An 18869-nucleotide genomic window follows, 5' to 3' on the forward strand; every position below is an offset into this window, starting at 1 on the left:
GGGTCTTCAATCTGTCAAAAGGACAAAAAGGCAACCAACAAATTGGAAAAGAATCTTCACCAACCCTAAATCCTACAGAGGGTTGGATTTATCCAATATATACAAAGAACTCAAGAAGTTAGACCCCAGAGAACCAAATAATCCTATTAAATGGGGTACAGAGCTAAACAAAGAATTTTCACCTGAAGAACTTTGGATAGCTGAGAAGCACCTTAAGAAATGTTCAACATCATTAATCATTAGGGAAATGCAAATGAAAACAACCCTGAGATTTCACCTTACACCAGTCAGAATGGCTAAGGTTAAAAATTCAGGAGACAGCAGGTGTTGGTGAGGATGTGGAGAAAGAGGAACACTCCTCCACTGCTGGTGGGATTGCAAGATGGTACAACCACTATGGAAATCAGTCTGGCGCTTCCTCAGAAAACTGGGCATGACACTTCCGGAGGACCCTGTTATACCTCTCCTGGGCATATACCCAAAGGATTCCCTGGCATGCAATGAGGACACGTGCTCCACTATGTTCATAGCAGCCTTATTTATAATAGCCAGAAGCTGGAAAGAACCTAGATGTCCCTCAATGGAGGAATGGATACAGAAAATGTGGTATATTTACCCAATGGAATACTACTCAGCAATTAAAAACAATAAATTCATGAAATTCTTAGGCAAGTGATTGGAACTGGAAAAATCATCCTAAGCCAATCACAAAAGAATACACATGGAATGCAATCACTGATAAGTGGATATTAATTAGCCCAGAAGCTCTGAATTCTGAAGACACAATTAACATATCAAATGATACTCAAGAAGAGGGAAGGAGAGGGCCCTGGTTCTCAAAAGACTTGATCCAGCATTGTAGGGGATTACCTGGACAGTGAAATGGGAGGAGGGTGATTGGGAAATGGGTGGAGGGAAGAGGGCTTATGAGACTGATGGGGAGGGGGGAATCTGGAAAGGGGAAAGCATTCGGAATGTCAAAAAAGAATATAGAAAAAAAATTAAAAAAAATTTTTTTTTAAAAAAGCTTATTCTCAGGTAATAGTTGTTGTATAAGAGAATCCTGCCAATTTCAGGATCCTATAAATTTTGATATTCATATTCATTATCTCTTGCCCTATCTATAGAAATGGGAGAGGAGGAGGAATAGTTTTTCTTTAAAAGGCAGAATGTGGAAGATACTCATTTTTACTGCTGTCTTTGCAGTGTCCCAGATCTAGTTACTGTTACCATGTAGCTATAAGGAGACATTGAAGTGTAGTCTTCCACCACCACCTAAAACTTGTAGTAAGGTTAAAGAAGAGCAATATAGGGATAGCTTTTAGATACAGTGCTATGCATAAGATGAAAATAATGGCTGATTATGCTGTTATGTGGTATTTATAACCTAATATATAAAATAATTATAGTTTTTGCTATAAAAATGATATATCCCAATAGTTGAAATTTTGCTGGACTGTAGCTTATCAAGGAGTTTGTACTTGATATATTCATATATCAAGTATAGAAAGGAAAGGACTACATATGAACAGATATGGACCAGGTAGACTATCTGAACAACCTGTAGAATCTGTTTATTTGTGCCTGTTAAACATCTACAATCCTAGGACTCTTAAACATTTCACTTAAAGACTAGACTGTGGCAAATTATACTTGGTCTGCTGTATTTTGCTGGCTGGAAAATGCTTTTCTTTCCTTTACCATCTCAAATATATTTTGAGGCAGTGAGGTTTAAAAAGTCCAAGTTTGCTTCCCCAAATCAGGAAAGAATCATACTGTAAGTCATTGGTTTTAAGATGTCTTTTTTTTGGAAAAATCTGCTTAAGCTGGGTGGTGGAGTCACAGTCCTTTAATCCTAGCACTCAGGAGGCAGAGGCAGGTAGATGGATCTTTTTGAGTTTGAGGCCAGCCTGGTCTATAGAGTGAGTTCCAGGATAGCTAGGGTTACACAGAGAAACCTGTCTTGAAAAAAACAAAACAAAATTAAAAAAAATAATCTTCTTAAATTTATTGTTTAATGATTTAGGTTGATCCATTTTAATGGCTTGTATTGCAAACCATTTTTAATATAATAGTTTTATCTTTGGGAATTTTGATCATACCCCTACATATCTCCCTAATTAGTGCCTCCCAGATCTACTCTTACTTCCCTAACCCCCAATACCTTTTCTTACCTTATTTAATAATGAAACCCACTTTGTGCTGCCCAAATGTATTCTTTAGCATGGGCTGTCCACAGTAGTATGGTTGAAATAGTAGCGTCCAAACCCTTAAAGAAAATAAATTCTCTATCCTCTAAAGTTGTCGTTTGTCCTTAGCTACTCAGCTAGGGACAGGGCTCACAGTCTTCTTCCACTTTGTGCTGGATTACTGACTCAGCTGCTGCAAGTTCATGAGTGCACGGCCTTGTCATGTCCAGAAGACACCATTTTGCTCAAACTCTTATTGACTTCTTATGAACATTATGAACATTATGCTGCTCTATTGGGATAGTAGTGAACTTCATGTGGTTGTGAAGTAGATGTCCCATCTGTGTCTGAGTACTCACTGACCTATTCTTTGTACTTCTGCAAACCATTTCTATACCACAGCCTAAAATAATCCTGCAGAGTGAAAGCTCCTTATGAGTAGTGGCTGCTGAAATCCTGTTACTTAAACTCGTAATCCTTGTTTTAAATCTTGCCATCATAAATTGAACAGCTTGTTTCTAGTCATTCAGTGCCAAGGAGAATGGCTATTTGGTTCCTTCCTCCTTTTGGAACTCCACAGATAGGTATTTTTGTTTGTAAGTTATTTATACAGGCAGAGCTCCTTGGGAGCTGGTGGAGGCGTCGTGTAGGCTGGATTTCACATTGACATGAAATTTCTTGTAGTCTGGGCTCACAAAGGAGCAGAGCAATTTTTTTTTTTTGTGCATCTGTTATTTTGAATAAATACTGGTTTAATAAGTGAAATAGCTAATTAGGTTTTTTTCGTTACAACATTTAATAGAAATGCTCTCATCATTAGATTTTCTAGACCATAAAAGCTAAATTATGAGTGAAAAATTCTAGTCCTTTACAGCCATCTAACATTTACTTAGAGGAAAGGTAACTTTAACTTAGGTACAAATTAGTTACAGCTTAGAGCTCTCCTTTGCCCATTTCCTTCTTAGGTTTTCTTAACCAGTTGTATCATGTTGCAAATTTTCTTTGTTTCATTGTTTATTTCCTCAGAATTTTGTAGATTAATTTGGACTTTGTACACTGCATTTACAAAGACAATGGAGGTTAGAGAGATTGCTCTGTGTGTTTAAGAGCATTGTTTGTTCTTCCAGAGGTTCTGAGTTCAATTCCTTGCACCCACATGGTGGCTCACAACCATCTGTAATGTGATCTGATGCCCTCTTCTGGTATGCAGGTATACCTGCAGACAGAGCACTCATACTTAAAAATAAATGAATTTTCTGTATCCATTCCTCTGTTGAAGGACATCTGGGTTCTTCCAGCTACTGACTATTATAAATAAGGCTGCTATGAACATAGTGGAACATGTGTCCTTGTTACATGTTAGAGCATCTTTTTGGTATATGCCCTGGAGTGGTATAGCTGGGTCCTCAGGTAATACTGTGTCCAATTTTCTGAGGAACTGCCAGACTGATTTCCAGAGTAGTTATACCATCTTGCAATCCTACCAACAATGGAGGAATGTTCCTCTTTATCTACATTCTTGCCAGCATCTGCTGTCACCTGAGTTTTTGATCTTAGCCATTCTGACTGGTGTGAGGTAGAATCTCAGGATTGTTTTGATTTACATTTTACCAATTACTTTAGCTGTTTCTTGGCCTCTTGATATTTCTCAGTTGAAAATTTTTTGTTTATCTCTGTACCCCATTTTTTAATAGGGTTATTTGATTCTCTGGAGTCTAACTTCTTGAGTTCTTTGTATATATTGAATATTAGCCCTCTAGCAGATGTAGGATTGGCAAAGATCTTTTCCCAGTCTGTTGGTTGCATATTTGTCCTATTACACAATGGAGTGCTACTCAGCTATTAAAAACAGTGAATTAATGAAATTCTTAGGCAAATGGATGGAACTAGAAAATAATCATCCTGAGTGAGGTAGCCAAGAACACGCATGGTATGCACTCACTGCTAAGTGGATATTAGCCCAAAAGTTAAGACTGCCCAAGATACAACTCACAGACAACATGAAGCTCAAGAAGAAGGAAGACCAGAGTATGGGTGCTTCTGTCCTTCTTAGAAAGAGGAACAAAATACTCAATGGGAGCAAATTCAGAGACAAAGTGTGGAGCAGAGGCTGAAGCAAAGGCCATCCAGAGACTGCCCTACCTGTGGATCCATCCCAAATGCACACTATGGTGGATGCCAAGAAGTGCTTGCTGACAGGAACCTGATGTAGTTGTCTCCTGAGAGGCTCTTCCAATGCCTGACAAATACAGAGGCAGATGCTCACAGTCAGCCATTGAACTGAGTATGGGGACCCCAATGGAGGAGTTAAGAGAAAGGACTGAAGGAGCTGAAGAGGTTTGCAACCTCATAGGAATAACAATATCAACCAGCCAGACTCCTCCCTAGAGCTCCCAGGGACTAAACAACCAACCGAAGGGTACCCATGGAGGGACCCATGGCTCCAGCCACATACGTAGCAGAGGATGGTCTTGTTGGGCATCAACAGGAGAGGTCCTTGGGCCTGTGAAGGCTTGATGTTGTAGTGTAGGGGAATGGGAGGGTGGGGAGGCGAGAGTGAGTGAGTGGGTGGGTGGGGAAACACCCTCATAGAAGCTGGGGGATGGGGATGGGATAAGGGTTTTTTGGGGGGGCTGGGAAAAGGGATAACATTTGAAATGTAAATAAAGAAAATATCCAATAAAAAGTAAATGAATCTTAAAGAAAAAAGAAGTAGATAATAACACATAGTTACATAATAGTGGTCATATGAATTTGATAGAGTTATAATTCCAAATGTTGCATACATTTTGAGGAGATAGGTTCTCATTTGTTCCTTCTAACATGAGGTGAAAACAACCTTTCAGGGCATGTGATACAGGAGGAGTATTGTCTAAGCCAGTTATTTTAGCATGTGGGTACTGCCTTTCTCTGAATCACATTTTTATGATCAGAATAATTGTGAAATTAAAGTTGAAAAATGTGATCAGTCACTTTCTTACTTGACCTTTGGGAGGGAAGGAACAAAATACAGTGGTTACACGCACTGGTAGCAGTGTTATCTGTCTGTAATGGCTCCACCTTAATGCCTCATATTGCTTGTCAACGTTTTTAAGAAGTCAATGGCTTGTGGTAACATGGTTTGATGTAGGCGAGCTTGGCTGAAATCACCAGAGAACCTCTGGTGGGCAGGCAAACCGAGATACTTCTACAACCATCTTAGGGGGAGAACATTTAAAGTCTGCCTTACAGTTGGAGTAGTTTTGTCAGTTTGGGAAATGGGTTCCAGTGCATTCTATGCTGAGGATGTCCTGAAGTGCGTGTTCGTAATATATATGCATTGACCTTCAGAAGATTTGGTCCCAGTTTGTGATTTTTACATTGAGGTGTGTGCAGGGTAAATATTTAAAATATTTTCTTTCCCCTCAAAACCCTGAGCTATCAGAGAATATAATACTCCCCTGTGTTCTTTTGGTTGACTAATTAGCTTGCTTCACCTGACCATGTGTTTTAATCACAATTGAGTGGCATAATGGTAGCATTATGGTCTGTTTGACCTCAGGAAATAAAAGATGACTCTCAGGAGGTAATTTTCTTTTTCTCCTGCAGGTTTAATTAAATGTGGGCTTCCCTCCAAAAGCAACATTGACAGCCTTGTATGCATTTTTCCAAAATTAATATATGTTTGAAAAATCTACTATCTTTGAGTGAAGATAGATTTCAAAGTACTTTGCATATAAGCAGAGTTGCATTGTCTAATACAGACGTAGTAACGTTAATTTAAATTATAATTAAGGCTTAAGAAAATTCAGAACTATTTTCTCAGTTACACTAGAAACATTCCCAGTGCTTATTCATTTGTGGTTGGTGGCTGACATATTATTAGTACAAATGGAACCGTGTGAATATTGTAGAAGGTTCTATTGGACAGCAGTAGACCATAGAGCTTCCTTATACAAATAAAATGAATTATGTGTCCTTTTGTGAAGAAGGGAGGAGGCAAGGCAAAGTTATGAGTAGGGAAAGACTTGAACAGTTTTTCTAAAGAGTTCCTAAGAGCTTATTTATATGCTGTTTTTTACCTTTTAATTGTTTTACAAAGTAACAGGTTTCTTTATGGTATTTTCATACATATTCAGTTGTGGTTGAACTCCCCTCTCATTCCTCTTTCCCCCATCTTTCTGACCCATTCCTCAAAGTCTTCTGTTCCAAGTATTTCCCTTCCAATGTCCTATCACCTGTGCTGTTACCCACCCTACTGTATTCATTAAAGCCCTACCCCCACCTTCTAATGGGTCTCCTTTTTTTTCTTGGTCTCTACACACACTCCACATATGTACACTATATAAAACTAAGAGACTGGTATCTTTCTATGTGCAGAAAAAAAATAAAAATAAGATGTTTTTCTGAACCTGGGTTTCCTCAATATTTTCCAGATCTGTCCATGTTTTTATAAATTCATTTTGTAACATTGGAACAAAATTCCATTAGCATATATTCAATGCAGTTTCATTAATATTTATTTACCAGTGATGGTCAGCTAGTCTCACTAGAACATCAGTATCCATTGATGTGATGGTAACTCTGTCATAAAATAGAGTCCTCTGTGTGTGTGTGTGTATGTGTATGTGTGTGTGTGTGTTTGAGTTTGATGGTAGTTCTTTGTAATTTTTGAGAAATTTCACACTGATTTCCATAGTGGATGATAGTTTACTTGTTCACTAACAGAGAATGAGACTCTTTTTTTGCCACATCCTTGCCAGAATTTTTGTTAATTTTTTTCTTTTGATGATAGCCACTTAGCCAGAGTGAAATGAAGCCTCAGAATAATTTTAATTTACATTTCCTTGATGGCTAAGGACACTGAAAAGTATTAGCAGTTTGTATTTCTTCTTTTGAGAACTCTGTTTACATCTGTAGTCTTTGATCCTATGTTTCAAGACGAAATTGTTTGGTAGGCTGTGTGTATTCATCATCTGAACTGTGGGGTTTGAGAAGATCTTCATTTTGCCAAATGTTGGTGATTTTTATGTTTTATAATATCTTTTTTTTTTTTTTTTTTTTTTTTTTGAGAAACAGTTTGGATCACTAGGACAGGCAGATTTGTGGGGTATATTTAAATTGCATAGTAAGAATTCTTTAGTAGATAAGGATTTCAGTGAGACTTACAAAGCATGGAGTGGTATTTTTACTTGAACTTGATCTGTTCAGTTGCAGCCAGTGTTTTGTGTTCTATCCACATTGAGTATTACCTAAAGAATGAACATTAGAGCCTTTGAATAACCTAAGAAAGTTTAACCTGAAAGGGAAGTAAATTAAAGACATACTATTTTCAGATGCCAATTCAGAGAAAATGTTGGGGTCAGTGGGAAGCTTTAGGAAAGCAGATTTTAAATTATAGTATTAGGGTTCATTATCCTCCAGTAGAAAAAACTTATTAATAAGGTATTGTTGTATTCTGTAGCTACCTGCAGCTACTACGAACTGGGTTGCTGGAATAGAAGCTGAGAGATAGATGGGGAAGGGGCGAAAAGAAGGAGATCAGGTCAAGTTTACTGATCGAGGCCCCAACTTTAATGGCGGTCAGACCTTTTAACAGTTTGGGCAAGCCCTTTCCCCCAGACTCCAGGCTGAGTTCCGGCGAAGTCAACTAGCTTCGCCTGTCATTGGCTCAACTGCTCAGGCAGCTGGATGGGTCACCTGCTTAATTCAGGAATTCTTAGACCTGGAGGAACAGTGAATTTAACCTTCACTCTGAGCTTCTCCACCCTAGGATAAAAATTCCTGCTGTAACCTACTTCCCTATTGTCCGGTCTTCAGATTCCTGCCTGAAGCCAGGGGTTGTCCTTGGCTAATGTCAAGTTCCTACCATGTGGCATGACTCCCCAATATGGCTCTGTACAAGGTATCATGAGTTCTTTTCAGAGAATGACTGACAACTGGCTAGAATGCTTCAGAGGGGAGTAAACTTGTGGATACACTGTTTTTTGACCTCTGGATGGTATTGCAGTTCTCCCATACCAACCCAGATAGCATTTGGTTTTTAGAGTCTTGTTCAGTTCTTCATAAAACCTAGTATCTGGGTCTCAGAATCTCTAAAGGGTCTTCTAGGGCCAAATTATGATAAATGGGTGGCATTTATCTACACATGGCTAATGCTTCCTATTAGGAAGAACATTTGGTTAAGTTATGCTTTGAATATCTTTCGCCTGCTGTATTGCATGGCTCTCTAGCTGTCCTCACTTTGTTCACTCCCTGCCCCTGCCTTCAGTAAATTCCATTTTACTAAACTCCAGAAAAACTGATAGAATTCAGTGGCTTAAAACATTTTAATAATGTCTCTCTTTCTACCTGGATAAAATATAGCTGTTTGTCATGTCATGCAAAGCCCTACATTGATGGGCATATTCCATTTTTTTTCAGATATTATTCCTACCATTATGTGCATATCTAGAAATACCTCTATCATAACTCCTATATCTCCATGCATTTGCTTTGTTTTAAATGCTTCTTCCACTTTAAAGAGATTTTGCCTGCCCTAAAGCCCTTTATATCCTATTCTGCCTGTCCTTTGGAGTTCCTCAACCCACAGTCACCCACAGGCTTCTTTGGACTTCACAACCTTTGCAACGTTTCTCCTTTTGCCTGTTTTTTGACTTTTTATTTTTCTTTCTTTCTTTTTCTCTCATTCTTCTTCTCTCATTCTTTGTCCAAAGAAGTCCTTCTAGTTTCAACTGTCAGGTCAGCTTCCTTAGGGACTCATCCTCTAATACTTAGATTAGATTAAGATATTTCCTTGATAAATGATTGCATAACATCCTCTAATTTTCTCTCGGAAATGATTCCCCACTAGTAATTATAGAGCTTTTTGGGTATTAATTTCCCATCTTTCTTCATAAAGTTTTTAAAATTTAGATTTATCTAATTTTCCATCTGAGAGTTTTACCTCTGTGTGTGTTGTGTTTTGTGTGTGTGTATGTTTTATACGTGCATTTCCATGGAGGCCAGAAAAGGGTATTTGATCCACTGGAACTGATGTTAGAGATGATTATGAGCTAATGTGTAGATGCTGAGAATCAAACCTAGCTCCTCTGCAAGAGCAAAAGTGCTCTTAACCTTGAGATTTTCTTCAGCCCTTCTTTGTAGAATTTAAACTGTGAGACCAGAGTGTCTGGTCTGTTGACATAATCTTAACCATCTTAACCTCTGTGTCTGCTGCATATTAGGAACTTTATACATATTTGAATGATTGAATGAATGAATGAATGAAGGGGTGGATGAATGAATGATTGAATGAAAAACAAAAGGCTTTCCTTATTCCCTCCTAAAACCTCTAATTTTATGTCTTACATTTCCTTGTACTCTGTCTGTGGGCTGTATATGAATATAAAATGGGAGTAGTAATCTTACTTTTGTATTTCCATAGCTAGGAATTTGGTGTTCATTATAAGAATCCTGATCACTGTTGCATTTCTGCCAGTATTTTTCCTTCCAATATGTGCAAAATTGTTAAATTGTTTAAGTTGTAACAATTTTTGTTACTTTTCTTATTAACACCACATTTCTTATCTGCCTCAAAATACTGACATGACAGATGTTGGCCTTGTTATCCTTTCTGAAAAATAGCCCTTCTGAAAAAACCTACTATACACACAACTAGTTCATAATGGTCTGTTTATCAGTAAGTTGTATTGTACCTACACGGGCTTATATCCTTTCAATTTCATGGAAAAAATGTCCAGTGCCTTTCTTTTCTTTTTTCTTTTTTGTTAGTAAGTAAATCTTTAATCATGGGTATTGGAACAACGACGGTGAACTGAGTGGAGTTTTGCTCTCAACTTCCAATACTTTTTCTCTCTCTTATCATTTTCTTTAGGGTTCACTGGAGAATTCTGAAACTTGTTTTGGGAACGAATCTCCAGTGACACCACTAGACAGAAAAAGATAAACACCATGTAGATATGTAGAGTCCTTTCCAGTTTCATCCCAAGCATGACTTTTTTTTTATTAGATGTATTCTTATTTATATTTCAGATGTTGTTGTAATATTTTTCTGAATATTAAAAAATAATATTAAATATTAAATAATAATATTTTGTAACTATGAAAATATAGAAAAGTAATTTAATGTCCAGATTTTTGCCCCCCCAGCAATACATATATTCTTTAAATCACAGTATTCTTATATACACCATAAGTTCATTTTATTTTATGTGTCCTTCAATGGTTTTCAGTAACTCTGCAGTCATGAAATTATTTCTGCAATACAGTGTGTTTTTAAATACTAAAGTGTATAGTTTTCAATATTTTAAGGAATAAATAATTAGACATATTTTGTTTCCCTTAAATCACAGTCATACCCTTTGATTGTTAATATTTCCTCAGTGATACTTTGTTTGATAGTGCTGCTGAAACATAGAAAGGATTATTCCCTTCTGCCGACTGGCTGGGTCTAACATGGCTGTGTCACCCCTTGATGAGTGGTATCAGGATAAGCAGAAAGTGGGGCTGGAATAAAATGAGAGTGGAGTATGAAGAGATAACAGGCACAGTGGAACAGCCATCGGCATTCTAAGAAAGTGTGAAACATTTTGTGAATTTTCAGAGTCAGGGAGCTTGTTTGCTAAAAATCTGAGAATGAAAAAAAAATACATTTATACTTGTTGGGCCAGCTTTAGGGAATAGTGTGGGTTTCTGTCTCAAGAGTTACTACCTTCTCCCATTTGTGATCTTTTTGCCTCCTCTTCCTGCCTGGGTTTTAATGTTCATGCTACCTAGTGGATATGTCCAGTCTGTGTGGTGATGTCCTTACCATGTTGTGGAGTGAGGAATGATGGAGTGTTACTGGTGCTTTCAGAACTAACGGGAGAGGTGGCATTGTTTGTCTTAGCAAGCTTATATTATAAAGGTGCTTAAACAGTGCATGTTTCATGGATTGTGAATAGAAATAGGGAAGTTGAATTCCAGTCTGCAGGTAAAGCCCAGAAACTGTATTAGCCCTTAGCCATTGCTGTCAAAGCAGACAAGCTGAGTCACGACTTCCATTTTTATGTTAGCTTCCTAACAAGTTACTGTCAGATCCAATGGCAGATCAGTAAGTTGAGTTTTCTCAAAAATGTACTTGATTTTAATGGCATAGAGCCTTGCCACCTGAGGCATTTTTACCTGTCTTAGCAGCTGGGATACAACTTATGAAGCAATAGTTGCACAGTCCTGATGCTAGAAAGGCCTTATGTAAATATGTTGGGTAGCTTTGTCCTAGGTAATGTTTTTTGAATATTTAATTAAATAAAGGAGTTATTTCAGTAGATGGAGATATGGCAATGGTAGGAGCTTGCGGACACAATGGTAAGTGAGTGAATGCATGAGGAGAGTGAATGCTGTGGTTTGCATTGTGGATGAGTGTAGATGTTATCTTTTGTTTGACTTTCTTGGAAATTTTAAGCAGCTGTCCTTGAATGTTGCAAGTAATAGGTGAAAAGTTTATAACTCTGCACATAATCATTGAGGGAGCTGGAGAGATAATTCAGTGGTTTGGAGTGGTTTCCAGCACTAAGGAGAAAGCTTCACAGCTGCCCATAACTCCAGTACCTGTAGGGGATTCAACACCAGGGCACACAACAGGCAGATACACACACATAGACACACATTTTAAAAATGAATGAAATATTAAATCTCAGAGTCTACTTTGCAAATGCTGCTCTTTTCACTATACTGAAAACTATCATAAGTTTAAAATAGTCTTTGAGCTAGGAACATAGTACATGCTCAGTAAACGTGGCATTGGGTCAGACTGCCTTAATGAATGAAGGATGAAGTTATTACTGGCCATTTTATTGACTTGTACTCTATTCCTTCTAGGTTTGTATATTTATGTGTTTGTGTCTACATACTTGCTTGTGTGATTATGTGTATATGTGCTCCTGGAAGTCAGAGATTGAAATCTTCATTTCACCTTCAGCTCACTTTTTGAAACAGTCTCTCACTGTAGCTAGAACTTGCCAATTGGTTGTACTGGCTGGGAGGATATTGCAGAAATCCTTTCTCTGCCTCCCTAGTGCTGGAATTAAGTGCATATTGTCTCAGCTGGCCAGCGTGTGATGGGGGAATAGAGTTCAGATCTACTCACTCTTTTGCAACAAGCACCTTACTGGTATCCATTTTCAAGACTTTTATTTCAGAACGAGAGAAAATGGATTATTACATTCTAGCAAATATGAGAAAGTAAGTAGACAGATATTTATAAAAACCAAGCTTACTTCTTAGGTCATGAAGCTCCTACAACTGAAGCTCCTACAACTAAAAACAATTCACAAGTTTATCATTTAACAGTTAGTTTCTAGTGAAAACTTAAGAGATATTAATCTCTTTTTGTATTAAGCAAAGGATGAAAACATCTTAATATGTAACTAATTTAAGGCAGTTTCCTCTCCCACATATGCTTCCTCTCATGCCTGTATTCAGGTCAGAAGTAGAAGTTAAGTTATAGTATCATATATGTTTGAGAGTTTTGAAGTAGAAGCTTGACAGTAAGGGAAAACTCCATGTTCAATGCCGAGCTCCTTGCATGTTATAAGTAGACATGCATGTTTTATAGTTGAACCATGTATTTACTTAACATCAGTGAAGGACACATGTTAAAATTTTACCAGAGATCAACTACCACATGTCTCTTCTGACGACACAGAGAAATGCCTGTAACATAGCCTTTTGTCTTTGAAAGCTATTTGAAAGATTTCCAAAGGGGCTGTAGAGATAGCTCAGTAGTTAAGAGCACTGACAACTCTTCTAGAGGTCCTGAGTTCAATTCCCAGCAACCACATGATGGCTCACAACCATCTGTAACGGGATCTGATGTCCTCTTCTGGTGTGTCTGAAGAGAGTTACAGTGTACTCACATAAAATAAATAATATTTTTAAAAAAATTGCCAAAAACCAAAATGTGAGTTCTGTAGATCAGACTCTTCACCTGAGTTTAGTTGGGGTAGTGTTTACACTGAGGGTCTTACATCACTATTTGTATATATCTAGGTTTGTGAATGTCCCATATAAACACTTCTATGTTAGTTTTTTATTTTTACCACTATTATAAAACTTATTAATATCAGTTATTGCTTATTATCTTTGGAAATGAATCAAAGGTGGATAGGTTTTTTCCAATAGTAATGACTCTAGTGTTTTTAAAAATTTTTTTTTTTTTTTTACATTTTAGTTTTTCTGTTGTATTTTTAAAATGGATGTGAGGTACTTCAATTTCATTTGCGTGTTTGTTTAGGCACACAACCCTTTATGACAGAAATACAAACATAGACTTTTACACTTCCAGGAGAGATAGAACATGGAATTAGAAATAACTTTTTGATGTTCATGCTGATAAACTGAGAGGAATTTAAAACTCAGTACCTGTAGGGAATATGTAAAGAATCGTTTTTCCCTGTAGGTGGCATAGAGAAAAGGGAGTAGCAGAAAGAAACAGGTGGGATGATTTGAGCTTTGTCTTTAGTACTGTCAGATGTTTGCTTAGAGTGCTCTCTTGGCCTGAGAATGGAATCTGGGCAGACAGTGCAGATGTAGGAGGCATCTTCCAGGAGCACAGATATGTGTACATCTGACAACTTGTTATTCCTGATGACCCTGGACATCTCGGGTAGTCATCTACCACCTGGGGATTTTATTTGGAAATCTAGAGACCCCCCAAATGCTATTTTGCATGTAAAGTTAGAGGACATATTAGGAAAAGTTGTTCTGAGTAGAAAACAAATAATTGTATTCTGTTTCTGATCTTCATTTATAGCACCAGCAACAAGTGGTGCAGGCTGTGGAACGGGCCAAGCAGGTGACCATGGCAGAACTGAACGCCATCATTGGGGTACGTGGCCTTTCCATTTTAGCTCTGATCTTAGTGTGTGTCCTTAGCTTTCTTGCTTTTCTCTTTTTAAATTTTGTTCCCTCAAAGGGGCAAAAAGTAGTAGATGACCACAGTGAATTAAGCTCTTCCCCTTCAGTCTCTGGAGGCAATTGCTAGCTTCTCAGAAGCTTTGGGCCAGTTTACTAATTAAGTTGGCTCCTGAAAACTCCCTGGAGGAGACTGGACAGCTCTTTCTCATGTTTATTTACTGTGCCATTAGTTTCTGTTGCTAAACTAGACAGAAAAAAAAAAAGATAAAAGATTGCTCGGATGTTACAAATGACCTGATTTTTTTTTTTTTTAATCTTTCCACAAATGACTTAGATTGCCTTAATAGTACTTTAAGTAAAATATGCAGTTTTGTATCTCCTCTCCTACTCTTTCTCCTCTTTGATGAGTGGTTCTAACAGGGTATGCAATTTGTATGAGAAATAGTAGATGAACTAAAAAAAAAAAAAAAAGAAAGAAAGAAAGAAAATCCGTGGCACAGTTGGAAAACCCTAGCTGGCAGTAGTGACAGTGGTCTTTCCTAGAACTTGCTGGACCTATAGGTTTAGACATTCACTGTAGCTCCAAATGTAACAGCTAATAAACTTAGAAACAACAACAAAGAAGAAAACTCTTGCTTGTGAGAAGTCCAGTATTAACTGAACAGTTTATGCAGAAGTCCAAGCCAAACTTTGGCACATTCTAAAGAATACTCCATTTTCTTCTTCTGCTCCCTCCCAAATGCTTTCTGTTGTGTATAAATTATACACACAAGTCTTTTCTCTTTTTTCCTCAGTATATCAAACACACTTTGAAATGCTAATAATTCCATTTACTTTCATTAAAATTGAAATTGCTGAGTGAAGATACAAATAAGGGTCACCTGATAATCAATCTGAAGTGAAGACGCTGCTTCAATTATGCCAACTGTCCTTTCACAAGGAGATCAGAACTCAAGGATCACTGTACTGGTGTAGTAGTAGCAGTAGTCTGATTGTAGCTTGTTACTTAATGGGCTATTTGAAGGTCTGTTTTCTATCTCTGACCACAAGAAAAAAAATGCTGGTAAATTAGCAGACATCATAAACAAAAAGGAGTTATAAAAGTGCCCCTTGGGAAGGAAAGGCTAAATCAAAAGGGCCTATGGACTCAGGAACCTCTCACATGTTTTTATGCTAGGTGGGGAGCAGAGGGCAGTGGAAAGAGAACATTTTATGACTTGTTTTAAGTTAGTCTAAGTTTATTTAGTGATTCTGCATGCATGAAATTTTTTTTTGGTGTGTGAATGTGTGGTTGTGCCAGGATAGAATGTATGTGTATGGCTTTGTTTTTACATTATTTCTCACACGTCAAACATAGAATCTACCCACAGTTGTTACTCTCTGGCAGTGTGCTGTCTGAGAAACTTGCAGGGTCATTTCATGAGTAGTTAGAAGACAGACAGCAGTTCCTACCTACATCTGATTAGCACCTGTTATTAGTGCATTTTTGTTATTTATTTTTGCTTTTCTAGTTTCTAGTGACCATGTTGTACAATTGAAAAATGAAGCTAAATCAGACCTATATTGTTTTAAAAATGAGGACAGCTAAAAATTACGTTTCCTTACCTTTATCATTTTGCATATATTTTAAAGTCTGTTTTTTTTTCTTCTTCATTTGGAATGGGACAATACATTGCTCTTAGAGAAACCACTTATAAATTGTAGTTGTTACTAATGGACATATTGTCTATATAGATTTAATTATTAAAATAAGGCCAATTTAATTTTGTAATCTAAAAGCTTACTTGAAGAAACTAATTCAGTAGAGCTGCATGCTATGAAAGCAGCATGTGTTGGTGTTGATGGATTTTGTGGAGTTTCAGACTATTTGTATTGGGACTAAGAATGGAGTTAAAATTACATAATCTGACTGTTCTGAAAAACAGATCTTACAAAGTGAATGGAGCCATCTTGGGCAACCAAAAACTGAGAAGAAAGGAACCTGGTTACAAACTCATGTGACTTCTGCTGCTGACTTTTTTTTTTTTGTTCTTTTTTTTTTTGTTTGTTTGTTTGTTTGTTTGTTTGTTTTGTTTTTTTAAGCATGGTGATAGTTTCTATAAGTAGGTTTCAGAGTTTATGTAGGATTGTGGGATTTTAAATGCACCCGTGTTTTCAGTCCTCTTGAGCATCATACTAAGTAGTGGTAGCATTCCAGTTTTTAAAACCATTTATTTATTTGTGTTGGGATGGTGGGATACTATGCCATCTTCATTGTAGAGCCTAGGAGGCGTCTTGTGGGAGTCAGTTCTCTCCTGCTACTGTGTGGAATCTAGGGATTAACTTCAGTTTTGAAGCCTTGGTAATAAAAGCCTTTATTTGGCTGAGCTGTCTCACCTTTCCAGGAAATGGTAGTACTTTGATTTGTTACCAAAATGATGATTAACCAGGTTTAGAGTTTTTAACTTAGATGTTAGAATGGAATTGGCAGTGAATTTCTGAACAGAAGTGACAGCATTTCATCTAGGAGGCATAGGACCCATCTACACCACCTCAGACCTTCATTTATTTACCCCTCCATGTGCACCTGCTTTATATGTATGCACACCATCCAGACAGGAGGGAATGTTCCCAGATTTAATGAAATCTGATGAAGCACCTTTTAACTCTGCAATATTATTCTACCTTCATTGGTAAATGAGCCAAGCCAGTGATCCGTGCAGTTTAAATGCAAAAATGCTGAAGTGAGCCTGAAACCTGGAGAGGTGACTGTTCTCCTGACAATAAGCTAGTTGTGTTTAATGGAATGAAACACAGTTATAATGATTTCTTTCACAGGTCATGTTCAGTTTAAAAGTATTGATAGATTGAAATAACTTAAATATCATTCTATTTTTTAATTATAAGAAAGAAAACCAGAAACCTCACCCCCCCTTATTTGTCTGCAGTTACTGTCTTGTATTTTGATTTCACATTTAAACTTTCCTTGAGCTACCCTAAACGGGCTGGCGAAATGTTATATATGTAGTTTGGTCCTGCCATGTGTCCTGCTAGCCACTGTGTTTTTAAATTAGAATCTCTGTGAGATTGCGCTGTTGGAACAACACACAAATTGCAGTTTTAAATCAGTAATATGATCTAATTAGAAATGATGTTTTCATTTCCTGTATTATTAAATTGAGTCATCTGACTGTCTTAAAATGCTTTTTAAATCCATTACACTATATAATCAGTGCATGCTGTGTGAATGTGGTTATGCTTAATAAAGGAGGCTAACACAGACTCATAAGAATTCCAACAAACTTCTAGTAAGAAAAAGTTTCTTAATGTGAACATTAGAAAAAAAAAGATTTGGCTTATGAAAATAGAAAATGTATTTTTTAAAAAAATGCATCCTCATTTCTGTGCTAACTTTTTAAGGGGAAAATGATATAAATGTAAGCATTAAAATATCCCATCCCAATAACCTTTATGAACAGGTATGCCATGGTGATGCAGGAAAATTCAGTTTAGCACCAGAAACGCTGAACTTCAATTTTTAGCAGTGACATTTTAATGATAGGAAGTCTGCAAAATTATTTGCCATCAATTGTGAAGGCAATAACAAGCCTTGGTGGTTTTTCACACTTTCTGTGTTAAGTGCTTTCAGAATGACAGCGTAAACTGTGTTAGAGAACTCCAAGGAAGGAAAACTGATTAAAATGTTCATGCTTGAATGGTGCTGATGGAATAGTTCATTTGGACTTTCTCTACCTCCTGCAGCTCAAGCTGAAATATTAAAATTCAGTGGATTTAAATCTCTCTCCTCTCAGCTCAGGAAAAAAACATTACATTTTAATAGGTTTTAAACCCATAATTCATTGGTTTGGAGCAGCACTATTAAATCTATTTAAATATTACTTGTATTACTAAAGAAATGATTTAAATGCCTTTGCCTTTTACTATCCTATGTATTTGAATTATTTTTTTTAATGAGGCAATATTTACTGTTTCTATTTTCTGTCTTAGGACTTCATTGTCCTTGTCATATGATTGACCCTTACTGAGATATAAATTGTGTGTGCTTATTTTTCTGCTGACCCTCATTTTGTGTGTGTCTGTCCACAGATATGCATTTGTTTATTTCAGATTGACATTCTAGGGCTGAGTCCCATACAACAATTTAGAAAATATGTCCTTTCTTTGCCATTATAAATTTCAAAACTACTATTTTATGTTTCAAATGCATGGGGATGAAAGTCTTTAGATAAAACCTTAAGGGCGCAAGTGTATAGGATGTGTGAAATTAGTGTGTGCACCAGGCTCAGCATTAAGAGCAGTAACTATTTATTGTAGAGGACCTGAGTTTGGCTTCTTAGATTCATCCACATTAGACAGCTAACAACCACTTACTACTACAGCTCAGTGTGGTCTCATGCCTCTGGCCTTCAAGGGCACCTACACTCACTACTTCACATATACATAATTAAAAATTATAAAAACAAGTTTGTGTAGGGTACCTATAGGCATAATGTTATTATTCACTATGTAAATTTTACCCTTGTATTCAAATACTGGTTTCTCTTTACCATTATCTGGCTTCAATCATTGTAATGCTTATGTTAAAACTCTCCTGCCTGAAGTTTATGTAAACAGTCTTCAATTTATTCTTTGCCTTGTCAATAAAAGCTGGAAAAGCCAATGATTAGGTAATAAAAAGAATAGGGAGGGACTTCCACCAGTAAGGGAGAGAGAGAAATCAAGGGAGGGAGGGAAGAAGAAAGGATTCACCATGTGGAAGGGGTGTGGAGAGACATCATGAGAAAGTATACCTGAACCCCAGAG

General features: G+C 37.0%; 1 protein-coding gene across 8 annotated transcripts in view; it reads left to right on the forward strand.

Moving 5' to 3' along the window:
* Tle4 (TLE family member 4, transcriptional corepressor) overlaps positions 1-18869 on the forward strand; it is a 141208-nt gene that overhangs the window by 38376 nt on the left and 83963 nt on the right. For 4 of the 8 annotated variants that reach the window (XM_052188812.1, XM_052188821.1, XM_052188831.1 and 1 more), the window contains exon 6: positions 13963-14037. The exons of the other annotated variants lie outside the window; for them this stretch is intronic. In XM_052188812.1, coding sequence (XP_052044772.1) covers positions 13963-14037 — 75 coding nt within the window. The remainder of the gene's footprint in view (positions 1-13962; positions 14038-18869) is intronic. 8 annotated transcript variants of the gene reach the window in all.

Source organism: Apodemus sylvaticus, chromosome 1 (genome assembly GCF_947179515.1).
Source record: "Apodemus sylvaticus chromosome 1, mApoSyl1.1, whole genome shotgun sequence".
Lineage (NCBI taxonomy): Eukaryota > Metazoa > Chordata > Mammalia > Rodentia > Muridae > Apodemus > Apodemus sylvaticus.